Below are 25,896 nucleotides of genomic sequence, written 5' to 3'. Positions count from 1 at the left end.
ATGCGGACCGGACAGAGAGACCAGACGTATTCACCCCTCTCGTGGGCAGACAGTGGGCGCTCCGTCCTTAGCCTGAACATTCGCCACCTGTGGCTGTTCGGACTGTGGCCGCTGCACGACTTCTGGCCCTTCTACCTGTACACCGCCTGCGGCCTCCTGCTGGGCTTCTGGAATGTCGTGGAAGGGGCGCTGGCCGCGTACTTCTCCTGGGGAGACATGGACGACACGACGCTGGCGCTGCTCACCGCCATCACTCAGGGCTGCGGCGCCCTCAAAATGGTCGTCTTCCTGTACACCAGGCGCCACTTCAGCGCGCTGGTGCGCCGGCTGGACGCCCTCGTGTCGTTGCAGAGCGAGGTCTGCGGCGGCGGCTCTGTGCCGGCGGCCATCCTGCGCGCCTCCCGGAGGCGGGCGAAGCGCACCACGCTGGGCACGCTGCTCTTCATGCTGTCGCAGTGCTTCGTGTGGTACCCCATACCGCTGGTGGCGCACGCGGAAGAGCGCCGGCTGCCGTTCGCGCAGCACCCCTGGGACGGCAACAGACACCACTACGCGCTGTCCTACTTCGCCCAGTGCGCGGCCGGCTTGCTAATGACGCAGATCAGCTTCGGCGTCGACTGCCTATTCGCGTCGGCCATGATTCTTGTGGCTGCCCAGCTACAGATCCTAACCGTGCGCCTCAAGGAGATGGCGGTCGTGTCCAGAACCTTGTGTAAAGGAAAGACCGCGTACTTTGAGGAAGACCTCCTGACGAGAAGCACCGACCAAATGTACAACTCGCTGCGCATTTGTATCGAAGATCATCAGAAAATCTTACGGTGAATGTTCTTCATCTTAGCCTTGCTATATACTTCATTAACACACTCGTATTTATATATTAATTTTATTGCGTCCAGGGATTTGGTATCCTTTCAAAGTTAATAGACTATCACATGTCATTTACAAGTTAAAATAAATAGCAAATGCAACAAATGCGAGAGATCAATGTAGAATATAAGTAAAAATAACGAAAATAGTACAAATAATACTTAGACTAGAGCTACCAATACATGGCCAAAAGTGCACAAAAGTCTTTGTCGACTAGGAAATATAGAGAAATCACCTTTGAGAGAGCATGCTCTTCAGTCAGGAAACCACAAAATGAAGTTTTCTGAAACAGAAATTTTATCTATAACGCTAAATAATTATCCACGACTATGTATAGAAGCCATTGAAATTGACGAGCATGAGGATACTTTTAACAGGAAAGAGGAGGCAATGAGACTTAGCGGCGTATGGACAGTAGCTCTGCAGAATCGCTAGGCAATTTTATTTTTGACGAGACGACAATCGTTAGTTCAGTTTTACATTTGTTAAGGATTATCTCTGCTCGTCACGTGTTACTTCGACCACGCCCCCTTCTCTGCAGTATATATGTCGCTCTAGACGTCCGACCGGGCAGTCGGCAAGACTCAACGGAGGAGCGCCTCTGAGGATGTCCATCGCAGTTCTGGACGAAACGTCAGGAATAGAAGAGATCCTTGGACAACGACAAAGACCTCACATCCCTAAAGGTTTACCATCAGCTATGTTATCCTGTCGTAAAGCCTTCTTACTATACACATTTTGTAGTTATTAGAGATAACATTAAACACTGTAGGAAACACAACAAATCCTTAGCTGACGAACACCGTAAGGTGTCGAAGATGGGTGTCTGTAAGAAGAAACAAGACGACTTAGACAAAATTTTCAGTTGCTGTGATGAATGGCAGCTAGCTCTAAATGTGGAAAAATGTAACTTAATGCGGATGAGTTGGAAGAACAAATCTTTAAGGTTCGGATACAGTATTAATAGTGTCCTGCTTGAGACAGTGAAGTCGTTTAAATATCTACGCGTAACGTTCCAAAACGATTTGAAATAGAACGAACATGTTAGAACTGTGGTAGGGAAGATGATTGGCGGATTTTGGTTAATTGGGAGAATTTAGGAAAACGTGGTTCACACGTAAACGACATCGCATATAGAGCTCTGGTACAACCTGTTCTTGAATATTGCTCAAGTTTTTGGGATCTATACCAGGTCGGACTGAAGAAAGACATCGAAGCAATTCATAGGCGGCCTGCTAGATTTGTTGCCGGTAGGGTCGAGAAATACGTAAGTGTTACGGCGATGTTTCGGGATCTCAAATAGGAATCCTTGGAGTGTAGGCGATCCTATTTTCGAGGAATGCTATTGAGAAAATTCAGAGAACCGTCATCTGAAACTGACTGCAGAATGATTTTGCTGCCGCCATCATATAATGCGCGTATGTCGGCTTAGGATAAGATACGAAGAATTGGGGTTCTTACTGAGGCCTATAGACAATAGTTTTTCGGTCGCTCTTTTTGCAAGTGGAACAGTGGAGGTAATGACTGATATCGGTACTTGGTATCCTCCTACACACACCGTACGGTGGCTTGCGGAGTATCTATGTAGATGTTGATGTAGACGTCGATAGGCGTGGTTACTGCCACTAGACGTAACCTCCTTTTGACGCGGTTGTCTGCTTCTGTCATCTGCCAGCTACCCTCTTTCCTTTGGCATAACTAGTGCTTCCTGTTTCATGAACAATCTTTGTTGTAGACTCTTATCTAGGACCGCTCTGCGGTTGTTCTCTCTCTCTCACTCTCTTCCTTGTATGCACTGTACGCTAGTTAGGTTCATGTCTCCTTACCACGTTGCACGAAGTCGTTATTCTCTATACTGTCAACCCATCTGAATTTCAACAGTTTCCGTACCATTAAGTTTTTAAGGCTTATAACCCTTACGTTCATCTCTACTTCCTGTATGTTTCACACCTGTGAAGAGCTGCTCTCCTTATGTACCACTTTTTGAATATCTTTTTAATCCATAGTTTTATACTTTTAATATTAGCAGTTTTTTTTATACAACCCACTTTAAGCTTTGTCAGTACTTGTTGCTAAGTCCTTCTAGCATCTGCCTTATTTATCTATAATACTTTCGATGTAGCAAAATTAATCGCCTTCTTGTCTACTCTTAACATTTAGCCAACCAATGCGCCTAACTTCGCACACACCGTTATCTTAGCTTACATACTGCAATTGTCAGTCAGATATAATAATGAGAACTATGAACTGACGCAACGTACAACGAGAAGATTGTTACGGCAGCTAAGTGTATCCGTAACACTTACAGAGCGCTTCATTTTTTTCTCTCTAACTTGGCAAGTACTCGTAGCAAACAAGTAAAGTTCCTGTCGCAGCAACATGTTTTCAATATAGAAACTGTTCCTTTGTTGCAGGTTTGTCACTCATCTGCAGAACACAATGAGTCCCATGGCAATAATGCAATTCGGAGCCAGTGTTTTAGTCATATGCTTTGCATTATTTCAAGCAACATATGTAAGTTCCTTGTGGTACTTTACCTTAGTAGCACATTAATTAGGTGTATCAGAATTAGTGTTCTAATGGCACTGTATGTTTTCACCAGAGCTTTCGCGAGCATCTTCTGCATGCTACGCATGATGTTACTGGTCCACGATATGTGAAAAGGAAAAGTAGTACATTTCCTGCAGTTGTTGAATCTCATAAAATGTAACAGCTGTTTTGGTAACGTTGTCCAGGATTACACTGAGTGCGTGGAAAAGAGATCATACCACTTAATGTCTCTATTTCTCATGCAAAAATAAGAAGGAAATCATAACCAGCCTCATTTGCCAAACGGTTAAGCAGCGACGAATACTCAAGATAACTACTGTAAATTCATTGGTCATTCCAAGTGGCATTCAGTGTGTTTATCGGATTGCTCAGAACATCTCACACAAAGTGTTCATAGTGTGCACCTCTCAACTGAAGACAGGAGACAGTCTGCTGTCACAGTGTGTTCCGGACCCTCCCAACTAATTTAAACGAATTTTTGAGCGTACATTTTCACGTATTTCCGCAACTCACACAGCAAGAGACAATTCGTCACTGATAGGTATCGCGTGAATTGTGAGCATCACGTAACCCACAAAAAGAAGTGAGTCGAGTTTATATGAAATGATAGGGCAGTTCAAGGAATTGTTTAATTGCCACATACTGTATCTACTGCCCAGGGTAATATGTATTAAAGTGCGTCTGGGCGTTCAAACACACTGAAACGTTCAGAAAGGCTTTAATCCATGCAGTCACGCCATATCTGTGAAGAGAGAATTAAAATGCTGTCGTAATTGAGACAGTAGCAATCTCGACTACGAAACTAGTAACTTCTGGTTTCAAGTGGTATAGGTTCCTCCTTTTATATTTACAAGAAGAATCCGAAACTTAGGAGCTACCCATTATTTTCCAGAAATGTTCCATAAATCCCATATGCAAGTTTCCGCATATAACATGGACATGTCTCATAGTTCATAAATGGATCAAGTCATCACACAAAGTGTAAATCATGTACATTTCTTACAGTTGATAAATGGATCAACTTATCGAGAAAAGTACATAAATGTAAGCGTAATTTACATCAAACTAGTAGAATTTTTCATTTACTCATATACGGTAGCAACTGTGGATCCCCTCGACAAAAGATGCACTTTTCATAATAAAAACCGGGACAAGAGTGATAATAACTCTTGTTAACATCAGTACTGAAGCTTTTCACGCAGGCAGTCGGGAATGACACTATGTTACCTGCATTACCTCGAAAATACCGTATATGACAATGCGGATGGAAGGATGAAGTTCACGAACCTCGAATCCATGTGGCACCGTTGTACCCAGTGACTGTATATTGTTGCAAGGAAGGATATTATTACAGCAATTAGTCGCAATCCATTTGATTTATTATTGTTCTTGCATATCCAGATTTCCACTATAAACAGCCACCTTCAACGCATCTGAGTGTTGCAACTGAGAAAAAGTTGTAATGTGCATTTCTACGTTGGGAACCATCAAAAGTGACTAGTGTTACACTTTTATAGAAAATGTATAATGATGTTACACCCGGATGATAAAAGTATTTATTTGATAGACAACGGTTCAGTTACAAACTGAACTGAGATCAGTTCGTTGGAACTACGGCACAGATGTACGCATTGCGCTTCTATTCTGCACATCCTTGCCTGTTGGCCAGGCAGGCAAGCCACCACACGTTAGCAGCATCGCCGGCAGATTGCCTTACTCCGATCCAAGCCAAGCTATGCTCAACCCATGCAGGGTTACAGGAGTCTTGCTCGCCTGCCGTCTTTCCGCTACGCTACTTAGCAATTTATTTTGTAAGTTGTTATTGTAGTGTTATGAGCAGAGTTCGGATGTTAGTGAAAATACCCGAGTATCATAAGCCTTGGTCCGTATTGAGAGCTTATTTAGTTATTACGACGCGAACAGTTTCTCTCTATAACTTAACCACGTTGTACTAGTATTGGATAGTCTTAACTCAGTTTGTAATTGAACCGTTCAGGTCACTTTGCCAACAGCTGTGAACTTTAGGTTTTTTTTTTTTTTTGTTTCGAACGCAACCAGTTTGGGCAATTCATTGTGTCATCTTCATGCTCTATACGCTTTTCTCGAATCAACAATTTATCGTATAGCGCCATAAAACTGGATACCGTAAATCCCAACCGTCGTGCAACTGATTCATATGAAAGCGTGACTCCAACTGGGGTCAGGCTGAGTGGGTAATGGAAAACAGAAGAGAGAATTTTGTCAACAATCACAATATGAAAATTTGTATCCTAAAAGGACTCCAGAAATTATACGCCAATAATGTAAATAATTTTAGTAGTCACAAATTTTTCTACAGTGTAGTTAATATGACTGATATTATCTTCAATAAGGAAGAACTTGAGATGTTACTAAAAGGTAATAAGTATGCAGTAAACAGATCAATACATAGAAGGACATAAAATCATTGATTGTAGGGAATAAAAGTGCTTTAAACTACCGTAAGGTCAGCAAACCACATCAAGTTTTCCTGGGTAATAATGTGGCTGAATCTATAGACATATAAAAAAAGCCCAGTTGGTGTCACGCTTTCATATGAATCAGTTGCACGACGATTGGGATTCACGGTATCCAGTTTTATGGCGCTATACGATAAACTTGTTGATTCGAGAAAAGCGTATGGGGCCTGAATATGGCAAAATGAACTGCCGAAACTGGTTGCGTTCGAAATAAAATTAAATATCCTAAATTACACGGCTTCTGGTAGGATTTACTTAATTGAGAAGTGTGTACTAGTTGGTGTCCCCTGGCCATAATCGACCGACAGAGATCTAATAGATGTGTTCTGTAGTATTTAGAACTATGACTGTAAGCTGATATCCTTTGCATTTAAGAGCCTGAAGACGCCTACTATACTGAAACGCCAACTAACGTAACATCTTGAAGCCTACTTCCTGTATCTTTAGTGTGTTACAGCCAAATATGATCCCCGTTACATCAATTTTGAATTACGTTTCCAAGTATGTGTACCGCAATCGCCTATATTCATTCCAACTGGCCAAAATAGTTAATTCTCAGTTCTCAAATTGCATTTTAGCAAACTCGAAGTTAGTTTTTCATTTTATATTGAGATGAAAAGTACAGGTCTGATAAATAACATTTTGTTTCATACTAAGGTTCCGTCGTACTACGTTGCATGTCACGATAACATGGTTTTTAATGTCCAATGAGCCATATTTTTCTTCCTATTCCAATCAATGTTTCCCCTAAAATTAGAAATCCTATGTTCTGTTAAATGGCCTCAAAACCTCAGCACATATTTACACATACTTGTGAGCCACTAAGTATTTGTCCTCTTCCAAAATATTCATAGAGCAAAAAAACTGCTGGTCAAATTTACAAACATTTCGTAACATACTCCAATGTTTAGAAACCCTTTACACACTTTGCATTGCGATACACCCACCGATTTAATTCGTGCTGCGTCATAAACACACAACAACTCTTAGTCTCGTGACTACTATAACTGCCCCAATTCTTAATTTCTCCTCAGTCTCCTTTAATTTTGGGTTGTTCATTTCGCTGCTCCCACCTTTATGATGAATAAACTGCAATGAAACTACCTACGCAAACATATACCTGGCTAGTCAAGTTGCATTGACAGCGCAGCCCGTTTTCAGGTACAGTAGGCTGAACCGATCCCGTGAAGCTTGCCAAGCTAGCGGAAACCACAGGTGGTCCGCTTTAACCACTGTGCTACAGTACAAGTGTACTCTTGTGTCTCCGTTGCACAAGTTAAGCTGCTTTAATGTTTCCTAAGGGGAGAGGGACGGGCGAGCTGGGAGGAGAATTTATACACCTTTGAACCTTGTCACCAGCACTCACGTCCGACTATTATTTGACAAATCTACACAATCATCGTTGTATAGGAATAGCATGTTTGATAGATTCCGACCACCTGCCTGAGATTTCTTTACAGGAGACGGTGGATGATATTGCTGATAACATGACAGACGGCCGTACATCAAAATTAATGCGCTGGTTGAGATAGTGGGTATCCGTTATGGTTATGTACACAAATTTTTGAAGTAAGCCCTGCCCTATTTGTCGTCTCCAGACCAAGCGGTACGGAGAAATGACGTTTTAAACCACAATTCTGAAATCTGAAGTATAGCCCAAAAAACTGATTTTGTAATTTGACGATGGATAATACGATCATACGTGCCCTGAGCCTAACTTATTAAAAAGTAGCTTGGCGAAGGTAAGAATGTACCGAAAGAAAGAGATAATGGAATTGTGATGGTGACTGTTTCTTACGACTCAAAGAGTATAATCGTTGTGGATAAGCATCGTCCTTCATTAACCATAAGGAGAAGGGTAAAGCAATGATTTTCTCCTATTATGAAACATAAGTGCACTGATCATTTATTGTCGATGGACAGTACTTAGATCGGACACGTTTTCAATTGGAATATAATACAATACAAAAACACTATTATATGTAATTCTGTAGGCTTACACGGCGATAGTCAGTTTATGCAAAACAATTTCTCGACATTGTATCGCGTCATATAGTAGAAGACTATTATTGATTTAGGCAACGTTTACACCACTGTTTATAGTGGCCTTCTTCTCTGTCTACTGATACAGCTGTCTAGAATACAGCTGTTTGTAGTGACTGTTGTCTTAATATACAATCAAATTTACAAATGGGTAAATGACATGAAAAGTGCAGAAAAAGCGTTCGGCTAGGGCATCCATTTGAAAAACGAACATGTACATCGAGACCACTCAGTGGATTACTGGCGATCTTTGATGCGCCAGAATTGACGAGACTGCCACAATTCAACATCTGTAATAACACTGAATCTCTAAACTATCACAAAGTGTATGCTCGATGGATACTTCGTCAAAAGATGTACTAAATAAAAGGGAACATTTGGGAACATCGAAGTCACATTTCAGACTTTTCTAAGAGGACGGTCACTTTGTCAGTCACATTGTAACCCTTGATGAAACAAACCACAGAGAAAGCAGCTGACCTTGGAGTGGTGGCATATATCTTGTACCACAGCAAGGAAATCTAACGCCAAGATGTACCACGAAACTTGATCAGATGAGGATCGGCTGGATTATTGAAAGTCAAACAGTAATAGTGACAGCTACTGTGAGATGCAGCGAAGTTCGAAACAGCAAAGCAAAACGATGAGGAGAGGGAAGCTTTGGAAAGACGTGCTTTTGTTTCAGGATAATGCCCCGCCATTGTACAATTGGGAGAACAATAGAGCGTATCCAAAACCTTGGTTTAGAGCTGCTGTAGCACCAATCGCTCAGTACTGACCCTCCTTCAAATGCTTTTCATCAATTTGGTCATACCTGTGTGGACCCGAGTTTCCGTCGGATGACGAGACGCAAATGATGCAAATGTGATTGTGTGTGATTATAGGAAGTTGCTTTCAGAACAGAATTGGGAACATTCCCAAGAAAAACACCAAGTGGGTACGTAGAGAAATGATGGCACTTGCAATGTTCTTTTCTCAATATAATAGTATCTTTTAGAAAATTCCCTTTTCTTTATGACTTGTACCAAAAGTCGACAAAGATCTGACATCCGTGAAAAGACAATCTTCTTCAATACTCTGTACTACAAATACTCTGAAATAGTTTAGTTAACATTTCTGGAGCCTTCATTGCTTTCTTTTGCAGAGCAAGGACTTCAGTTCAGCACTGAAGTGCACATCTTTTCTCCCCGTTCCGTGTACACAAGTCTACCTCTACTGCTGGGCAGCTAACGAGGTAACTATACAAGTGAGTACCACGTCGAAACAAGGAAACGAAATTTACCTTGTTGTATAAGTTCCTATTTTTCCAGTGTGTTGGACATTTCACCCTTGATGTTGTTTCTTCCCGAGGTATGTTGGAATTTTTTCCTTAATCTGATCTCTCACGTCACTAAAAAAGTTATGTATTTAATTATTCATTACGGTATAGCTGTACCTCGGTGAAAGGTCCATGCATTGTAACTTCCTGAATTTGTGAAACAAAATTGTAGAATGTTGCTTGTGGACTATCTAATATTACAATAATTATATTTACACGAGATAGTTTCTACCTTAATCATCATTCTTCATCAGATATCTGCTATCATACATCTTACAGAACTAGAAACAAATCGAAACGGGAATCTACTTGTTTAACTCTAGTTTCTAAGAACAGCGTTTTGACAGCTGAAGTGCGTAGTGTTAAAAGAATCTTCTTTGCAGATCTGCATGTCTTCTTTGTCGATAAGGGTACTGTCCTTTATGAGAGCTACAGATATTACTGAGGTGCTTGGTGCTCTTAATTATTGGCCGTGCGGTTAAAGGCGCTGCAGTCTGGAACCGCAAGACCGCTACGGTCGCAGGTTCGAATCCTGCCTCGGGCATGGATGTTTGTGATGTCCTTAGGTTAGTTAGGTTTAACTAGTTCTAAGTTCTAGGGGACTAATGACCTCAGCAGTTGAGTCCCATAGTGCTCAGAGCCATTTGAACCATTTTTTTCTTAATTATTGTTTAGAATATCATTTTCTCTCTGCAAGATGATGATCAGATATCTTGTCCTTCCTGTTTTGAAGATTAAAGTAAAAAGTGAACTTATTTCTTCATCGTAGTGCTGTGTAGAGTGTGTCTCAACCAGATAGAAAAAAGATGGGTGAGTGGCATTAGAGATTTTACCGAATGATTTTTGTAGGAGTAGAATACCAGCCTCCTGAGAAGGAGAAAGAAACTGAAACTCTTATCCGAAGACATTTCTGGAAAAGATAACATTATGAACTAGTTCACCGCGTACGTAGCGGCCGTCCTAAGTGCTGATGCGACTACCGGATCGCTAACTACATTCCGTGTCTCAGCATTGCAGCGTACAAACTCCTTTTCCCGTTTCCTGGACGTTGTCTTCGGTGTCCTCCTATTGTTTACAACATTTTTGTCAACGATAAGATTCTCTGATGACATTCAAATCGTCTGTTAAAGTGAGGAGGATTGTAGGATCTATTGAAGGGAATGAATAGTCTAATGAGTGCATAATATGAATTGAGAATAAGCCGTAGAAGTAAAAAAGTAATGAAGAATGGTATAAATCAGAGCAGCGAGAATTTTAATATCGAAATTGGTGACAAGGAAGTAGACACTGTTAAAGAATTCTACAATCTCAAAAACAAGATCAAACGTAACTTATGAAGCAAAGAGAACATAAAAAGCCGACTATTATAGGCAAAAATGAATACTAGTATTAAGCATACATCTTAATTTGAGAAACAAATTTCTGAGAATGTACTTTAGTAGCTCTGCAGTTTACGTTAGTGCCAAAAGAAATTTACCTGTGAGATGGTGTAGCAGTATGTTGAAATACATGTGGACTTACCTGTTAAGGCGATTGTCCGCAGAATCGGTAAAGAAATGAACATATGGAAAACATTACAAGATGATGGATCAGAGTGACAGGTTATGTGTTAAGACATCAGGGAATAACTTCAATTGCATCAGAGGGAGCTGTAGAAAGAAGAAACTGTAGAGGAAGACAGAAGGTGAAGTGGTGCTACTCTGGGACCAATGGGACGAAGACATTATCAAAAGAGAGAGGAGTTAATGGTGGGCTGCATTAAACCAGCTTGAAAGCCGATGATTGAAAAACAGTCACTCATAACTTTAACTTGGATCTGAACTGTCTTGGTTTCATAGTTGTACTTCAGTGCTCACCTTCTGCGATTTTCTTACAACTTTTAAATTTTGAATTGCAGCCTCTATTTCATGCGTGTTCAACATGATTTAAAAACTGAAGAAAGTACTAGACGTATGTATTACAAAGAACCGAAGGCCTAGTTCAGTCACTAAGCTACGGTTTCATTGCTTTTCCGGTACGTAAATTGAAACGACATTTGACAATTCTCCGATCGAAGACGTAAGGGTCCTTGGAGATGTCACATGTGTACATTGCTCACATTACAAGTTTTGAGAATAAAGGCGATTTAATATTATCACAATTTTAAATATGTCGCATCAGTTAGTGGACTCATTTCCAGATGTATGGTGGCTCCACTACCCACTAGGCCGTCCTGATGTGTATTTCCCGTGAAAGGACTAAATCTCGGGACGTTTCCTTTCAAAGTACAACCACAGTATCCCCCTTAAAATTTCTCAACGTCTGTAAAGAGAATTTAGATATACACTATATATTTCCCTAGATTCTGCAATAAAACGAATAAAAACGGAAAACAGGCAGTCTTACATGAACTTCCAAGGCTTCAGAACTCAGAAAGAATTCTTCACAAATGGCTCTGAGCGCTATGGGACTTAACTTCTGATGTCATCAGTCCCCTAGAACTTAGAACTACTTAAACCTAACTAACCTAAGGACATCACAGACACCCATGCCCGAGGCAGGATTCGAACCTGCGACCATAGCGGTCGCGAGGTTCCAGACTGTAGCGAGTAGAACTGCTCGGCCACCCCGGTCGGCAATTCTTCAACATGGCACCTTTATGTAGGTCCTGGTGGTCAATGGGGCTGACGTGCAGCTGTGTATTTAAAAAGTCCTTACTGACCTCTCCAAGGTGCTCCAGAAAAACAGAGCCATCGCATACCTTGGGCGCAATTTAAATTCTCTGCTAAAATACATCACAGTCGGCAGAAGAAAGTAGCGTTTTAAAAATCACCCTGCATCTTTAGCTCCACACAAGGACGTCGGGATGTCACATTCCTTTGTCTTTTTATGACCGACTTTATTTTGCAAGTGTACCCCCACATACATAAGCTTTCAGTTTCATACAATGACTTGGTCTAAATGGTATACGTCATCTTGGCGGTAATTAGTAACTTTTAACTCAACTATGTGTCAGGGAAAAAATATTTATCCACCAATCGCATCTCAAATACGATCGCATCGTTGATAAAATTTATAAGCGAATAAGTACACTAATTAGAAACCAAATTAACTGAATTACATTCTACGCCAGAGTCTTTCCTTAATTGAGAGAATTGAAAATTTTTGCAGTAACGCCGTTCGTCTTGTTAAATAGTTTACCACTTGATAATGGCTTAGGGACCAAAACCTGTTGTAGTAATAGCGATGGGTTGTAAATGAGAAAATGTATGCTCATCTGACATGGATTTTCTTTTGCCTTATTTTTATCTTAAGGGAAAGGGGCAAATCACTGAATTCATTTCTTTTTATTGTCGCAATGTTGTGCGAATCCGTTAATAATCCCTCTTATTGTGAAGCCAAACAATGTTAATTCCCTCTGATAGAACACGCAACGGATAAACATTAATGGGTTTCTGCAATTGTGGAGATGATTCATTCTCTTACAGTAATGTACTTAAGAAACAATTTTTCTGAAGTGGAAATATTCTTTCTTTTTAGGAATAAGAGGAAGGGGCGTATCAGGATAGACACCTTGTGCACAGAAGGATATTAAACTGAAGCATGTACATAAATGGCGTGGCTATTTATTACCATAAACACGTACCATCCGTTCACAATCCACTATATTCTTTCCAAGTCTCCGGGAGTCTCCAGGAACCGAACAGTTCAGCATCAAAATTCGATTAACCGTACACACAAGAGACCTACTCGAGTTCCTGCTCACACAAAAAATTGTAAGAAAGCTATAAAGCTGAAAGGAGGGCTACAATGTGATTTCTAACTTAAGGGTCTCCCAGAGAAAGTATGTTAAATTCATTATATTCGTACTCATAAAAATTTCTCCACGCTTAAATAGGTTCGTTTAACTCGTAATTGCTTGCAGAGTTGAAGCTAAGTATGTCCCACTAACACATTTTTGCACAAATCCAACCCAATTTGAATCGCGCGCCAAAAACAGGTCAACCAATCAGAGACTGTGCTCGACATCTATTGAGCATCCCAGAGAGCATCCCAGAGTGCCACACAGAGCATCCCAGAGTGCCCCAGGGAGCTAGAACACTAAGAAGAATCGCTTCTCGGCTTTTGGCAAGATCAGTGTGTAGTATTTATGGCCCTTAAAAGGGCCGTTTGTTGAGAACTACTACTTTCAATGATTATATAAAGTACAATCACCCGCAATGCGACAATCTTCCAAAGAAGAAGGACCACTCGCCTTCACCAATAAGTGAATGCTACAATCAGAATTTATCTTACAACGTCTACGACAAGACAAAGACAAACTCCCGTGCGGAAAAAGGTAGGAACCCTCACTAGCAATAATAATCTCAGAAACAGGTATAGTACGGTAAGCTAAGATTTCCCTAGTTTCAAAGGATTCCAAACCTGCTCTAACTGCATTGTTACAAGCAACGAAAGCTACAGCTAGCCATCCGTTACCCAAACTAGAGGAAGAAGAAACGTTCATTATAGAAAAATTTAACCTCGCACCACAAAATAAAGTAGGTCCATGAATAAGAACAAATTGAGCAGTTTTAGAAACTCCTCTCGTTTCGTTCTTTTTACCCTTCCCAGAAGATGTCGAAGAACCAAGAGTGCCGTTCACATTGACAAGTGATTTGTAAACCAGCATTCGCCGGCGACGACGAAAACAACGTTTTTTGATCTTATCACAAACAGAAATTAAATTCGAAAAATGGCTGACGGGAATACACTCACCATACTTCTAACAGTTTGTTCTGACAATCCTCTATATTTCACAATGGAGATAATATGCTTTGATGTTGTGCAGATTTCACTGCACTTGTCTGCATGTTCACATAATGTATCGTTTCAGTTCACCAAATAAAGCACTATGAAAACAGAAAAAAACGCATGCACCAGTAACGTTGATTTAATGAACACTTAGGGGCTTCCATGACTTTACAAGATACGGAGGAAAGCACAAAGTGCTATCACTCACAGATCCTGAAACACATTGGCATCAGAAAACTACGACGAAGTTTATTACTCCGAAGGTTCTATACTTCGGGAGATAATGTGCATTAATGTAGAAGTTCAAAAATGGTTCAAATGGCTCTGAGCACTATGGGACTTAACATCTGTGGTCATCAGTCCCCTAGAACTTATAACTACTTAAACCTAACTAACCTAAGGACATCACACACATCCATGCCCGAGGCAGGATTCGAACCTGCGAAGGTAGCAGTCGCGCAGTTCCGGACTGAGCGCCTAGAACCGCTAGACCACCGCGGCCGGCTAATGTAGAAGTTGAGAGTAAAAAGTTAAGTGGCTTATAGTGGATGTTGTGAAGACACATTGTCAGATCCGAATGAAAGGAAAAGTTCAATTATAAAGTCACAAATTACACCTGGATCTTGCTTAACTATGTCAGAAGCTTGGATCAAATTATTCCTCACAAAGAACATCCGAAATTGTCTCAAACTGTGTTACGAGGAACTGGGACAAGACTGATTCAAAAGGCACCAAAGCCGGCTTGCTGGAGACGGTTGACGGTATATTCGCAAGGTGCGTCTCATGAATTTAGCTAACGTATACATGAAACAACGGGAAACTCAGGCAAGATAGGAGGCTGTGGTGATGTTTATCTATAGTGGGGTCTCAAATGGCGTTGATACAACTTCTAAGGTGCAATGCATCTCTCTAGCTACCACCGGTGTGTTAATTACCATTCATCCACTCATCCACACTTAGAAAAATACTCACACGAGGCTAGAGAAAGGAAACTGGTTGCTGATTGTGAAATAAAATGAAGTCACTCCAGCGCATTACTTTCCCAAGTCTCTTAGCCACTGCTCAACCACCTACCATGAAAACGTTGTCTGGGAGGCTTCACCCCTTAAACAGAGAAACGTAGTGACTGATATAACATGAAAGGGGTTACTAGGGATCAGTTTCAGTATCAGTAATACATGCTTTTACGCATGGAACTATTATTTATTCAAATTAACCATGACATCAGTTCAATATGAGTCTACAGATTCCTAAGGGCAAACACAAATCAAGGAATGTCACGGTGAATGAAGAAGGAATTATCTGTAACATGCAACAATTGAGTTCAGCGGTTCCTGGTAGTATTTCCAACGGCCCACTGTAAGTAAGGCTTTAATAGTCCTGTCATACCTATCGTTTCTGATTGCAGTGAGTAAATCATTGTTAATTCTATTATGATAATGACACTTTGGTGCAAATTCCCTTCAGTGGACATCTTTATTTGAACAATGAAGCATATCCGACACTGCTTCCTCTCTCTATACAGTCCATCTAATTGACCTGTATGCTGTTTCTTCGGGCACAGGCCATGTGAGCAGGATGGAAAAGGAAAAATGGTAAGTTAATCTTGTTGATGCGAAACAATCACTGTTGTGTTCCATGTCTAGCGACGTACTCAACAATACGTGATAGTACTGCCACTTGAACATCGTCAGGAGCGCAAATACACAGTTTCCGAACTGTGACTTCAATATGTCACTGTTTTCATAAATCATACTTCGTAAATCTCAACTAAAAGATAAAATCATACTGGTGTATTGCCTGCAGACTGCGTTAGTTAATAGAGAGTATACGTTCACCTGACGCAATATTAGTAATCACTTAAATGAGCAAACTGGTCACTTTGTAGCGCAATAGATGATGTGCAACGGCTACCAGACACAGATGACCTCCAAAGAACGTCATGGCAGTGAAGAAGTGTCTATGTACCATGCGTTTGTGAGGAACATTGGAAGAAAGTTAGGTCGACATTGACACGTGGCAAAATGAGAGAAATTATCTGTCCTATCTAGGAGGGCCCATGACCATACAGTAACAGCAAATGCTGGATTTGTTGGTTTATCAAATTGGAATCTTGAGACCTACTCAGATATCGAGAGACAATTGGCCTACGTGTCTACAAGGATTTATGTACGACGTTCAGCAGCTTATAATCTGGAGTGACCGAAGAAGATTGTCACCCGACAGTGACTGCTGCTTACAGTGAATGCATCTCCAGCTAAATCAGTTTCCAAGCGACCACACAACTGGAAATGCCTGATTTTTTGGTTTATCCAACCGGAATTACGGAAGGAGCGGCATACAGTAGACAGTTGGAAAATGGTTCAAATGGCTCTGAGCACTATGGGACTTAACATCTATGGTCATCAGTCCCCTAGAACTTAGAACTACTTAAACCTAACTAACCTAAGGACAGCACACAACACCCAGCCATCACGAGGCAGAGAAAATCCCTGACCCCGCCGGGAATCGAACCCGGGAACCCGGGCGTGGGAAGCGAGAACGCTACCCCACGACCACGAGATGCGGGCTAGACAGTTGGAGTAGGGTGTACTGTAGCAAGAGCTTTTTGTCTTCAATGGGCCAAGAAAACCAAACTTTAGCTCACTGGAGGGGTGTAGAGTGATCTGCTAAGTCACAGTTTAGCTTCTCTTCAAATGACGCAAGGAGTCGAGCTCATCAACGGGCGAATGAAGTGTTTCATACGCTGTGAGTGGAGGAGGTAGTTCTGACCAGAGGTTGTTCGTTGATATTTTTGGGATGTTTTCATACCAACTTACTCATGCAGGTTACTGTGGACATGAACCTAGATTTTTATTTCAACCTTCTCAGTGGCAACTGATGCCTTTTCTTTCAAATCTTTATGAGTGGTAGCCTAACCTTTCAACACTCTCGCCTTGACAGCAGCCATATTAATAGGGCTGCACGAATACGTTCATGGTTTAAGAAGCGCTCAGGTATATATCTGAACAGAAATTGGTTCACTAAATCAACAGAGCTTAATCCCACACACGACCTCTGGAACTGTTTGGAAAAACGAATGAAACATTTCAAGAAACATCCCTGTACTCTCGTAGCTCTACACCAGGGCTTCACAACATACGTGCTCGCGGAGCAAGCTGTGAGCAGCAAGGCGCGAGCACGGAGCAGCGCGAGCATGCTACCCCCACTACCGGACCAGAGCGGAGAGTGGGGAGAGTCATGTGGGGCACACAACAGCTGCTGCCAGTCAATGTCAATCCGCGGCCACCTGCAGGAATATCACTCACGAATTATTACTGTGACAAATGAAACAAATAAAGGAGAATGTACAAGTGCCACATAATTTTATTAGCTTTGTGTATGCCTCTACATTCGTATTAATTTTTGAACTGTTACACAATAAAAGGTGTCACTGAAGTGTGGGATTCTCTGTTATCTTGTACTTTTTGCCCTTTACAATTGCGTCTATGTTCGGAGTAATTGTTCTTGTGCATCGTAGGCGCAGCGTGCAGTTTAAATTTCGATCAGACAATGCGTTTCTCAGGCGTGTCTTGTTACATTTCATTGCAGAGAACAGTTATTCACTAACATACATTGATATTATTGTAGCCGCCAGTTTGTGCAAATGAGGAGATCTATCCTGAGGGAAGAGTCTGTAAAATTCCAAAATGTTTTTCTTGTTCTGAAATTTGTCTCTGTATTCTCTGTCACCCTGCAGGTCAATAATTTCTAGTTGCAGCTCAGGACGAATCTCTTCAATATTCGCTGAATATGGAGAGGAGAACAGATCAGAATCACTGTCTACTGCTGTCAGATCTTGAAAGCGTTGATCAAATTCTTCCTTAAGGGCAACTAAACTATGTGAATAACGTTCACAGTCTTTGTGAACATCTTGCATGGATGATAATTTAGGAAAATGAGCTAAATTTCCTGTTTATAGCTCACTCACCCAAAGTGCCAATTTCATTTTAAAAGCTCTTATTCGATCTATGAAATGAGTAATTAGCTGATCTTTACCTTATAGTGAAATGTTCAAAGCATTCAGAAGGCTAGTTAAATCTGCTAAGAACGCGAGATCACATTTCCATGAAGGCTCTTTCAATTCAGGAACACACATGTTATTTATTTCCATGTACATATTTATCTCATCTAATAGGCAAAAATTCGATTTAATAATTCGCCACGACTAAGCCAGCGGACCTCGCTGTAATAAGGCAGGCTACCATACTGGCTTTCTACATCCTCAAGAAAACTTATAAATTGTCTGTGTTGTAGCCCATGCTTCCTTATATAATTGGTTGTACTAACAACAACACTCATTACATTTTTTAGAGTGTACTCTTTGCACATAAGTTTTCCTGGTGGATCACACAGTGAACGCCCCTAATTTCATTCGGCACGGTCAGTTTTTGCATTTTCTCCTTCAACAGCGCAACGAAACCTAATTTTTTCCCTGTCATCGCTGGTGCACCGTCTTTAGACACTGAAACTAAAGAATTCCACGACAATCCTATATTTTCAACACTTTCTTCAACACTACTTAAAATATCACCTCCGGTTGTAGTGTTCATCATGGCTACTACTTCGAGGAGCTCCTTCCTCACCTGAAGATCACTATTAACACCTCTAATAAAAATGGGAAGCTGCGCTGTTCCAGTGATATCAACACTTTCGTCCAGAGCTAGAGAATACGCCATAAAATCTTTATAGATATTTGCAAGCTGGCTCTGGACGTCGTCTGCCATGTCCTGTATGCGACGCATAATGGTCTTGTCAGATAATGGCACAATCCGAAACTGTTCAACTTGAGATGGACACAAATGTTCCGCTGCAACTACCAAACATCTTTTATTAAATCGCCATCAGTTAAGGGGCGCAGGGATTTTGCTAAAAACAAAGCAATTTTGTAGCTCACTCTGAGAGCTGCCTCAGTTGATTTTTCTTCGTCATCCAGATCTTCTTCGGATAGCTTCCTTTTAAGTTTAATAACTTCCTGTGCACGATCTGGTCAATCACATTTTCCACTTCCGTAGTCTTCCTCGTGGTACGACATATAATATCGCTGCAAATTAAATTTCCTAAAAGAATTCAGCGTTTTGTGACATACTAAACTTTTTCTGTAAACAGATACAATTCCTCCCAATGGGGGTTGAACTGCGAAAGCATGGTTGGGGTTACACAACAGCGACTTGACATGATTCTTAACCAGCGAAGTGACTGTTAGAGCTGCACGTAGTACTTTTAACGTTACACAGTGGGCGCGAATTCAATAGGCACGCTGCGGTCCTATTCATACGTGCGCGCGCATTTCCCCTCCCTCCACTCCCTCCCTACTCGCGACCTTGCACCTGCTCGCGAGCACGTGCCTGAGCAGACGCGAGTACTCGCGCTCAAATCCGGCCAGTTGTTAAGTCCTGCTCTACACGATCATCAATGATTGTCTTGAAATGGAGGTAACATGTTGGAAGAAACTTCTGCAAAATCCTTCTCGTCCAGATAATGCTATTACAAATGCGAGAGGTAGTGTTAATCGTTATCAGCGTTTTGTTTTGTGTGGGTGAATTTTTTTTTTTTTTTTTTTTTTTTTGTAGCGTGCCTAAGTAAAGCAAATCATTCGGAACTCAATACGGCTCAGAATTTCAGCACTGATTACATGATGTGCAGTTCTTGCTCGTGTACTTGCAGGTATGCAGATAGACTACTGTTGTCCACAGGCAGAGGCAGTATCACTGGCTGCGTACAGCTCCTCATGGGTGGAGACCAGTCCCCGTTTCAAGCTCTCCTTGAGGATTCTCATCAGTCGTGCCCAGAAGCCGTTGATTCTCACCGCTGGGCATCTGTACCGCATCGACAAAGAAGCCTTTCTTTCGGTATGTGCGTAACTACCTCCCAAAGCTCTGCAGTAGCTATGAATTGTAGATTAACAATGAAACAGATCAGTAACAGCACTGTCAGGTCAATGTATGACTCTTTGCCTTGCATACGATAGATTTCAAGTCATCTGTGCCATGTTTTTCTTTTGACGTTCAGACATGGCAATGGTACAGCTGGTCCTGTCGTAGAGGATACAAGCGATGCCGTGCCGAGACAGGAACTCGACACCTCTGCGAGTGAAGTGAAGTTGATAAGCGCACAACCAGACACCTAGCGGGTCTGTGTGGTCGGTTACTCAGTAATTTAATATACACTGTAGGAAGAGATTTGACCCTGAAAGGTACAGAATATAGCTAGAATTTATATCTCAATTTTAGTGGAATATATGGAAGTTTGGTGAAGAAAACTAAATGAAGAATTTGTATGTTAACTTAGCAATTTCACTCAATTCTTGACTATTAAATTCGTACAATACTTCATTAGTTTTGGATAAGTGAATGATTTGTATCAGAAATGAACCATTTATTTTATTTGATGGTTTAGTAATTGTATGCTGATGGACATTCATGTACACTGGTTAACCCACATCATCAGGCTAGGAGAAATGAAGACTATGGTTTAAAGTTCAGTGAACGATGACATCTTTGCAGATTAAGGATGTCTAAGGATGTGTCCCATGTAAATTCCAGAGCGAAGCCTCCACAAAGTAAAGCGAAATCCAAGATAAATCCAAGTCTAGATAGTAGCAAGGGGATTTGACACACATTGCTCCAAATGCTTATTTCGAGTCGTAATTTCTGCATCACTTTTGGTCACTAATCAGACTGAGGACTTTACCTTTCCACCAGAAACACTGATGCTGTACGCAGCGTACCAGTCAGTTATGGGTTATCAAGTCATCTTCTCTGCAACAAAGCACTTGAGTTCCTTAAAATAAATCATATCATAAAATAAATCAATGAATGGATCACGAAGAGCACCTAAGACGTCTGTAGCAAAATGGGAACGTCGCATAAAAAATCATAACTCGGAAAAGACAACTCCATACCAAAAGCATATCGAATGACTATTATATCCGATGCGTCTGACAAGGATACGTCAGCCGGAGCCATGGTACTTGAACTGTGTTGAACGGAACCGAAAACTTGCTCCGTTCCTTCCTTTTGTTGATGATCAGTCTTCTCATTGCGATGTGGGGCGTTACTACTTCCTCCCCTGTTCCATTCTCTTTATCTCAGATCAGCGTCATTATCAGCTACTTTGTATTCTCAGTGTATCGTAATCCGAGTTATAATATTTTCTGGTACTTTTGATATTACTCTATATTCTTTTCTTTTCACACCACCTATCCCGAGTATACCTAGATCCAGCCCTTGCTTTCTCTTCCACTTTCAAACGACTCACTTTCCACTCTAAGACTCTCAAAACGCTACTCTTTCATTGGTTATTTAACCTTCTTCTCATTGCTACCTCTCCCCACACAATCCCCTCTTAGAGGTCAGAATTAATACGGAATCTTTTGTCAGTGGGTAGATCACGATAAGACTTTTTCAGCTGCAGGTCACATATTCTGTGACAATTGTATTATGGTCTTTTTGCGCTTTCTTTCATTGTCTTCTGTCTTCTGCAGCTTCATGCAGTTAATCATTACTGATTCTTCCGCTTTAGGTGCAGTTCCCCACCCAAGAGTAACAGGATGTCCCAACCTCTGTGTACTCCTCGGCCCTCTTTTGACAAGGTCGTTGGCAACACGAAGGTGACTCTTTGTATCAGGGGCCTTCCGCTGCCATTGCCGATGATTTTTACCCAAAATTTAAGGATTAGCTGGGAACTGACACGGAACCGAAGATGCTTTCATCTGAAGTAGTAGGCGATACCCGTTGGCCGCTAAATTACGTTCTACTGAAATTTGTTACTAAATAAATCTTCTTGACTTGTAAACTAAATAGCCATATATTCCCAATTTTCAGCATTATTTCATTATGCTACACGTAAACTACCAGATTACAACAATAATTTACTCACTTAAGACTCATTTACCTTAATTCCATTACTGTTATATTTAATTTTTTCCTGCAGAATTTTACAAGGTTGCAAAACGAACTCTTAACAACTACTGGTATTCCTGGACTCAAAAATCAAGCCAATACGTTGTATGCACATGAATATAAAGGATCTACTACAGCTTCACTGAAGTTAATAACTTCCAGAAATTATACAAAAATGTCTTTTATACACTCCTGGAAATTGAAATAAGAACACCGTGAATTCATTGTCCCAGGAAGGGGAAACTTTATTGACACATTCCTGGGGTCAGATACATCACATGATCACACTGACAGAACCACAGGCACATAGACACAGGCAACAGAGCATGCACAATGTCGGCACTAGTACAGTGTATATCCACCTTTCGCAGCAATGCAGGCTGCTATTCTCCCATGGAGATGATCGTAGAGATGCTGGATGTAGTCCTGTGGAACGGCTTGCCATGCCATTTCCACCTGGCGCCTCAGTTGGACCAGCGTTCGTGCTGGACGTGCAGACCGCGTGAGACGACGCTTCATCCAGTCCCAAACATGCTCAATGGGGGACAGATCCAGAGATCTTGCTGGCCAGGGTAGTTGACTTACACCTTCTAGAGCACGTTGGGTGGCACGGGATACATGCGGACGTGCATTGTCCTGTTGGAACAGCAAGTTCCCTTGCCGGTCTAGGAATGGTAGAACGATGGGTTCGATGACGGTTTGGATGTACCGTGCACTATTCAGTGTCCCCTCGACGATCACCAGTGGTGTACGGCCAGTGTAGGAGATCGCTCCCCACACCATGATGCCGGGTGTTGGCCCTGTGTGCCTCGGTCGTATGCAGTCCTGATTGTGGCGCTCACCTGCACGGCGCCAAACACGCATACGACCATCATTGGCACCAAGGCAGAAGCGACTATCATCGCTGAAGACGACACGTCTCCATTCGTCCCTCCATTCACGCCTCTCGCGACACCACTGGAGGCGGGCTGCACGATGTTGGGGCGTGAGCGGAAGACGGCCTAACGGTGTGCGGGACCGTAGCCCAGCTGCATGGAGACGGTTGCGAATGGTCCTCGCCGATACCCCAGGAGCAACAGTGTCCCTAATTAGCTGGGAAGTGGCGGTGCGGTCCCCTACGGCACTGCGTAGGATCCTACGGTCTTGGCGTGCATCCGTGCGTCGCTGCGGTCCGGTCCCAGGTCGACGGGCACGTGCACCTTCCGCCGACCACTGGCGACAACATCGATGTACTGTGGAGACCTCACGCCCCACGTGTTGAGCAATTCGGCGGTACGTCCATCCGGCCTCCCGCATGCCCACTATACGCCCTCGCTCAAAGTCCGTCAACTGCACATACGGTTCACGTCCACGCTGTCGCGGCATGCTACCAGTGTTAAAGACTGCGATGGAGCTCCGTATGCCACGGCAAACTGGCTGACACTGACGGCGGCGATGCACAAATGCTGCGCAGCTGGCGCCATTCGACGGCCAACACCGCGGTTCCTGGTGTGTCCGCTGTGCCGTGCGTGTGATCATTGTTTGTACAGCCCTCTCGCAGTGTCCGGAGCAAGTATGGTGGGTCTGACACACCGGTGTCAATGTGTTTTTTTTCCATTTCGAGGAGTGTAACTCCATTTGTAACGCAAAGAAGTGCATGAGTTTGACATTTTGCGAATCGAAAGAACAGCTTTTGCCGTTCCTCAGGTTCTACAAATAGAAACAGAAAATTAGAAAAATTTTCTTTTTATTCATTACTGAGATTTACCAAACCAGAAAACTATACTTACAGAGGGATAGAAAAACAATGAAAATCGCTCAAATGAGGAAAGGCCGCTGGACCTGATGGGATACCAGTTCGATTTTACACAGAGTATGCGAAGGAACTTGCCCCCCTTCTCGCAACGGTGTACCGTAGGTCTCTAGAAGTGCGTAGCGTTCCAAAGGATTGGAAAAGGGCACAGGTCATCCCCGTTTTCAAGAAAGGATGTCGAACAGATGTGCAGAACTGTAGACCTATATCTCTAACGTCGATCAGTTGTAGAATTTTGGAACACGTATTATGTTCGAGTATAATGAATTTTCTGGAGAACAGAAATCTATTCTGTAGGAGTCAGCATGGGTTTCGAAAAAGACGATCGTGTGAAACCCAGCTCGCGCCATTCGTCCACAAGACTCAGAGGGCCATAGACACGGGTTCCCAAATAGATGCCGTGTTTCTTGACTTCCACAAGGCGTTCGATACAGTTCCCCACAGCCGTTTGATGAACAAAGTAAGAGCATATGAACTATCAGACCAATTGTGTGATTGGATTGAAGAGTTCCTAGATAAAAGAACGCAGCATGTCATTCTCAATGGAGAGAAGTCTTCCGAAGTAAGAGTGATTTCAGGTGTGCCGTAGGGGAGTGTCGTAGGACCGATGCTATTCACAATATTCATAAATGGCCTTGTGGGTGACATCGGAAGTTCACTGAGGCTTTTTGCGGATGATGCTGTGGTATATCGAGAGGTTGTAACAATGGAATATTGCACTGAAATGCAGGACGATCTGCAACGAATTGACGCATGCTGCAGGGAATGGCAATTGAATCTCAATGTAGACAAGTGTAATGTGCTGCGAATACATAGAGAGAAAGATCCCTTATCATTTAGCTACAATATAGCAGGTCAGCAACTGGAAGCAGTTATTTCCATAAATTATTTGGGAGTACGCATTAGGAGTGATTTGAAATGGAATGATCATATAAAATTGATCGTCGGTAAAGCAGATGCCAGACTGAGATTCACTGGAAGAGTCCTAAGGAAATGTAATCCGAAGACAAAGGAAGTAGGTTACTGTACGCTTGTTCGCCCACTGCTTGAATACTGCTCAGCAGTGTGGGATCCGTATCAGATAGGGTTGATACTAGAGATAGAGAAGATCCAACGGAGAGCAACGCGCTTCGTTACAGGATCATTTAGTAATCGCGAATGCGTTACGGAGATGATAGATAAACTCCAGTGGAAGACTCTGCAGGAGAGACGCTCACTAGCTCGGTACGGGCTTTTGTTGAAGTTTCGAGAACATACCTTCACCGAAGAGTCAAGCAGTTTATTGCTCCCTCCTACGCATATCTCGCGAAGAGACCATGAGGATAAAATTAGAGAGATTAGAGCCCACACAGTGGAATACCGACAATCCTTCTTTCCACGAACAATACGAGACTGGAAAAGAAGGGTGAGCCGATAGAGGTACTCAAGGTACCCCCCTCCACACGGAGTTTACGCTTGCGGAGTATGGATGTAAATGTAGATGTAGATGTAGATATAGATTTTAGCTGACAGGTTTAATCATAACTGAGTTTATGCAGACTGATGTTATAATTCATTAACCAGTGATTTGTTTGAATTAAGAGTACATTGTTAAATGCTTTTGGGATCTACGTAATTACTGCAGATTCTAATATTTTCAACATTTGTTTCAGCTTGTGAATGCTTCATATTCTTACTATGCTTTACTGAGCCAAACAACCAACAAGTAAATCCAAGGCATGCCCAGAAATCTCGACTGCAGTGTATTTTGATAATGAAATTCAGCCAAATTTTCTATTCTGTAACAGTCTTTTGTTATGCAGCAAACCTAAATTAGGTTATATTTACTACTAAACAATTAATATTGTAATCATAGAAGAAAACATACCTGCATAATAATCTTATATTGGTACAGAAATTTGTCACATGTGCTGTTATGAAAGTAATGGAAATGTTTAATTAACAAAATATGAAATAAATATTATTAAATACAAAACACAGGAACTACCATTAACTTAAGTATTAGTTTATTTCAAGTTGCCATTCATTTTCCTATTGAAACAAAGTAGTGTGATAGTAGCCAGTATATGAATGAATGATGCATGGTGTACTATGTATCCTCAGTAGTTGGTA

The 25,896-nt window shown here is 41.9% G+C and overlaps 1 protein-coding gene across 1 annotated transcript; it reads left to right on the top strand.

Annotated features, from left to right (window-relative positions):
* Nucleotides 1-25,548, top strand: LOC126101583 (odorant receptor Or2-like). Its single transcript, XM_049912237.1, has 5 exons — nucleotides 1-818; nucleotides 3,282-3,381; nucleotides 9,103-9,204; nucleotides 19,785-19,940; nucleotides 25,437-25,548. The coding sequence occupies exons 1-5, from the start codon at nucleotides 1-3 to the stop codon at nucleotides 25,491-25,493; spliced, it is 1,233 nt and encodes a 410-aa protein (XP_049768194.1). The 3' UTR covers nucleotides 25,494-25,548.
* Nucleotides 25,549-25,896: the final 348 nt, after the last annotated feature.

The sequence above is a fragment of the Schistocerca cancellata genome, chromosome 9, assembly GCF_023864275.1.
Source record: "Schistocerca cancellata isolate TAMUIC-IGC-003103 chromosome 9, iqSchCanc2.1, whole genome shotgun sequence".
Lineage (NCBI taxonomy): Eukaryota > Metazoa > Arthropoda > Insecta > Orthoptera > Acrididae > Schistocerca > Schistocerca cancellata.
This window is presented reverse-complemented; position numbering and strand designations above follow the sequence as displayed.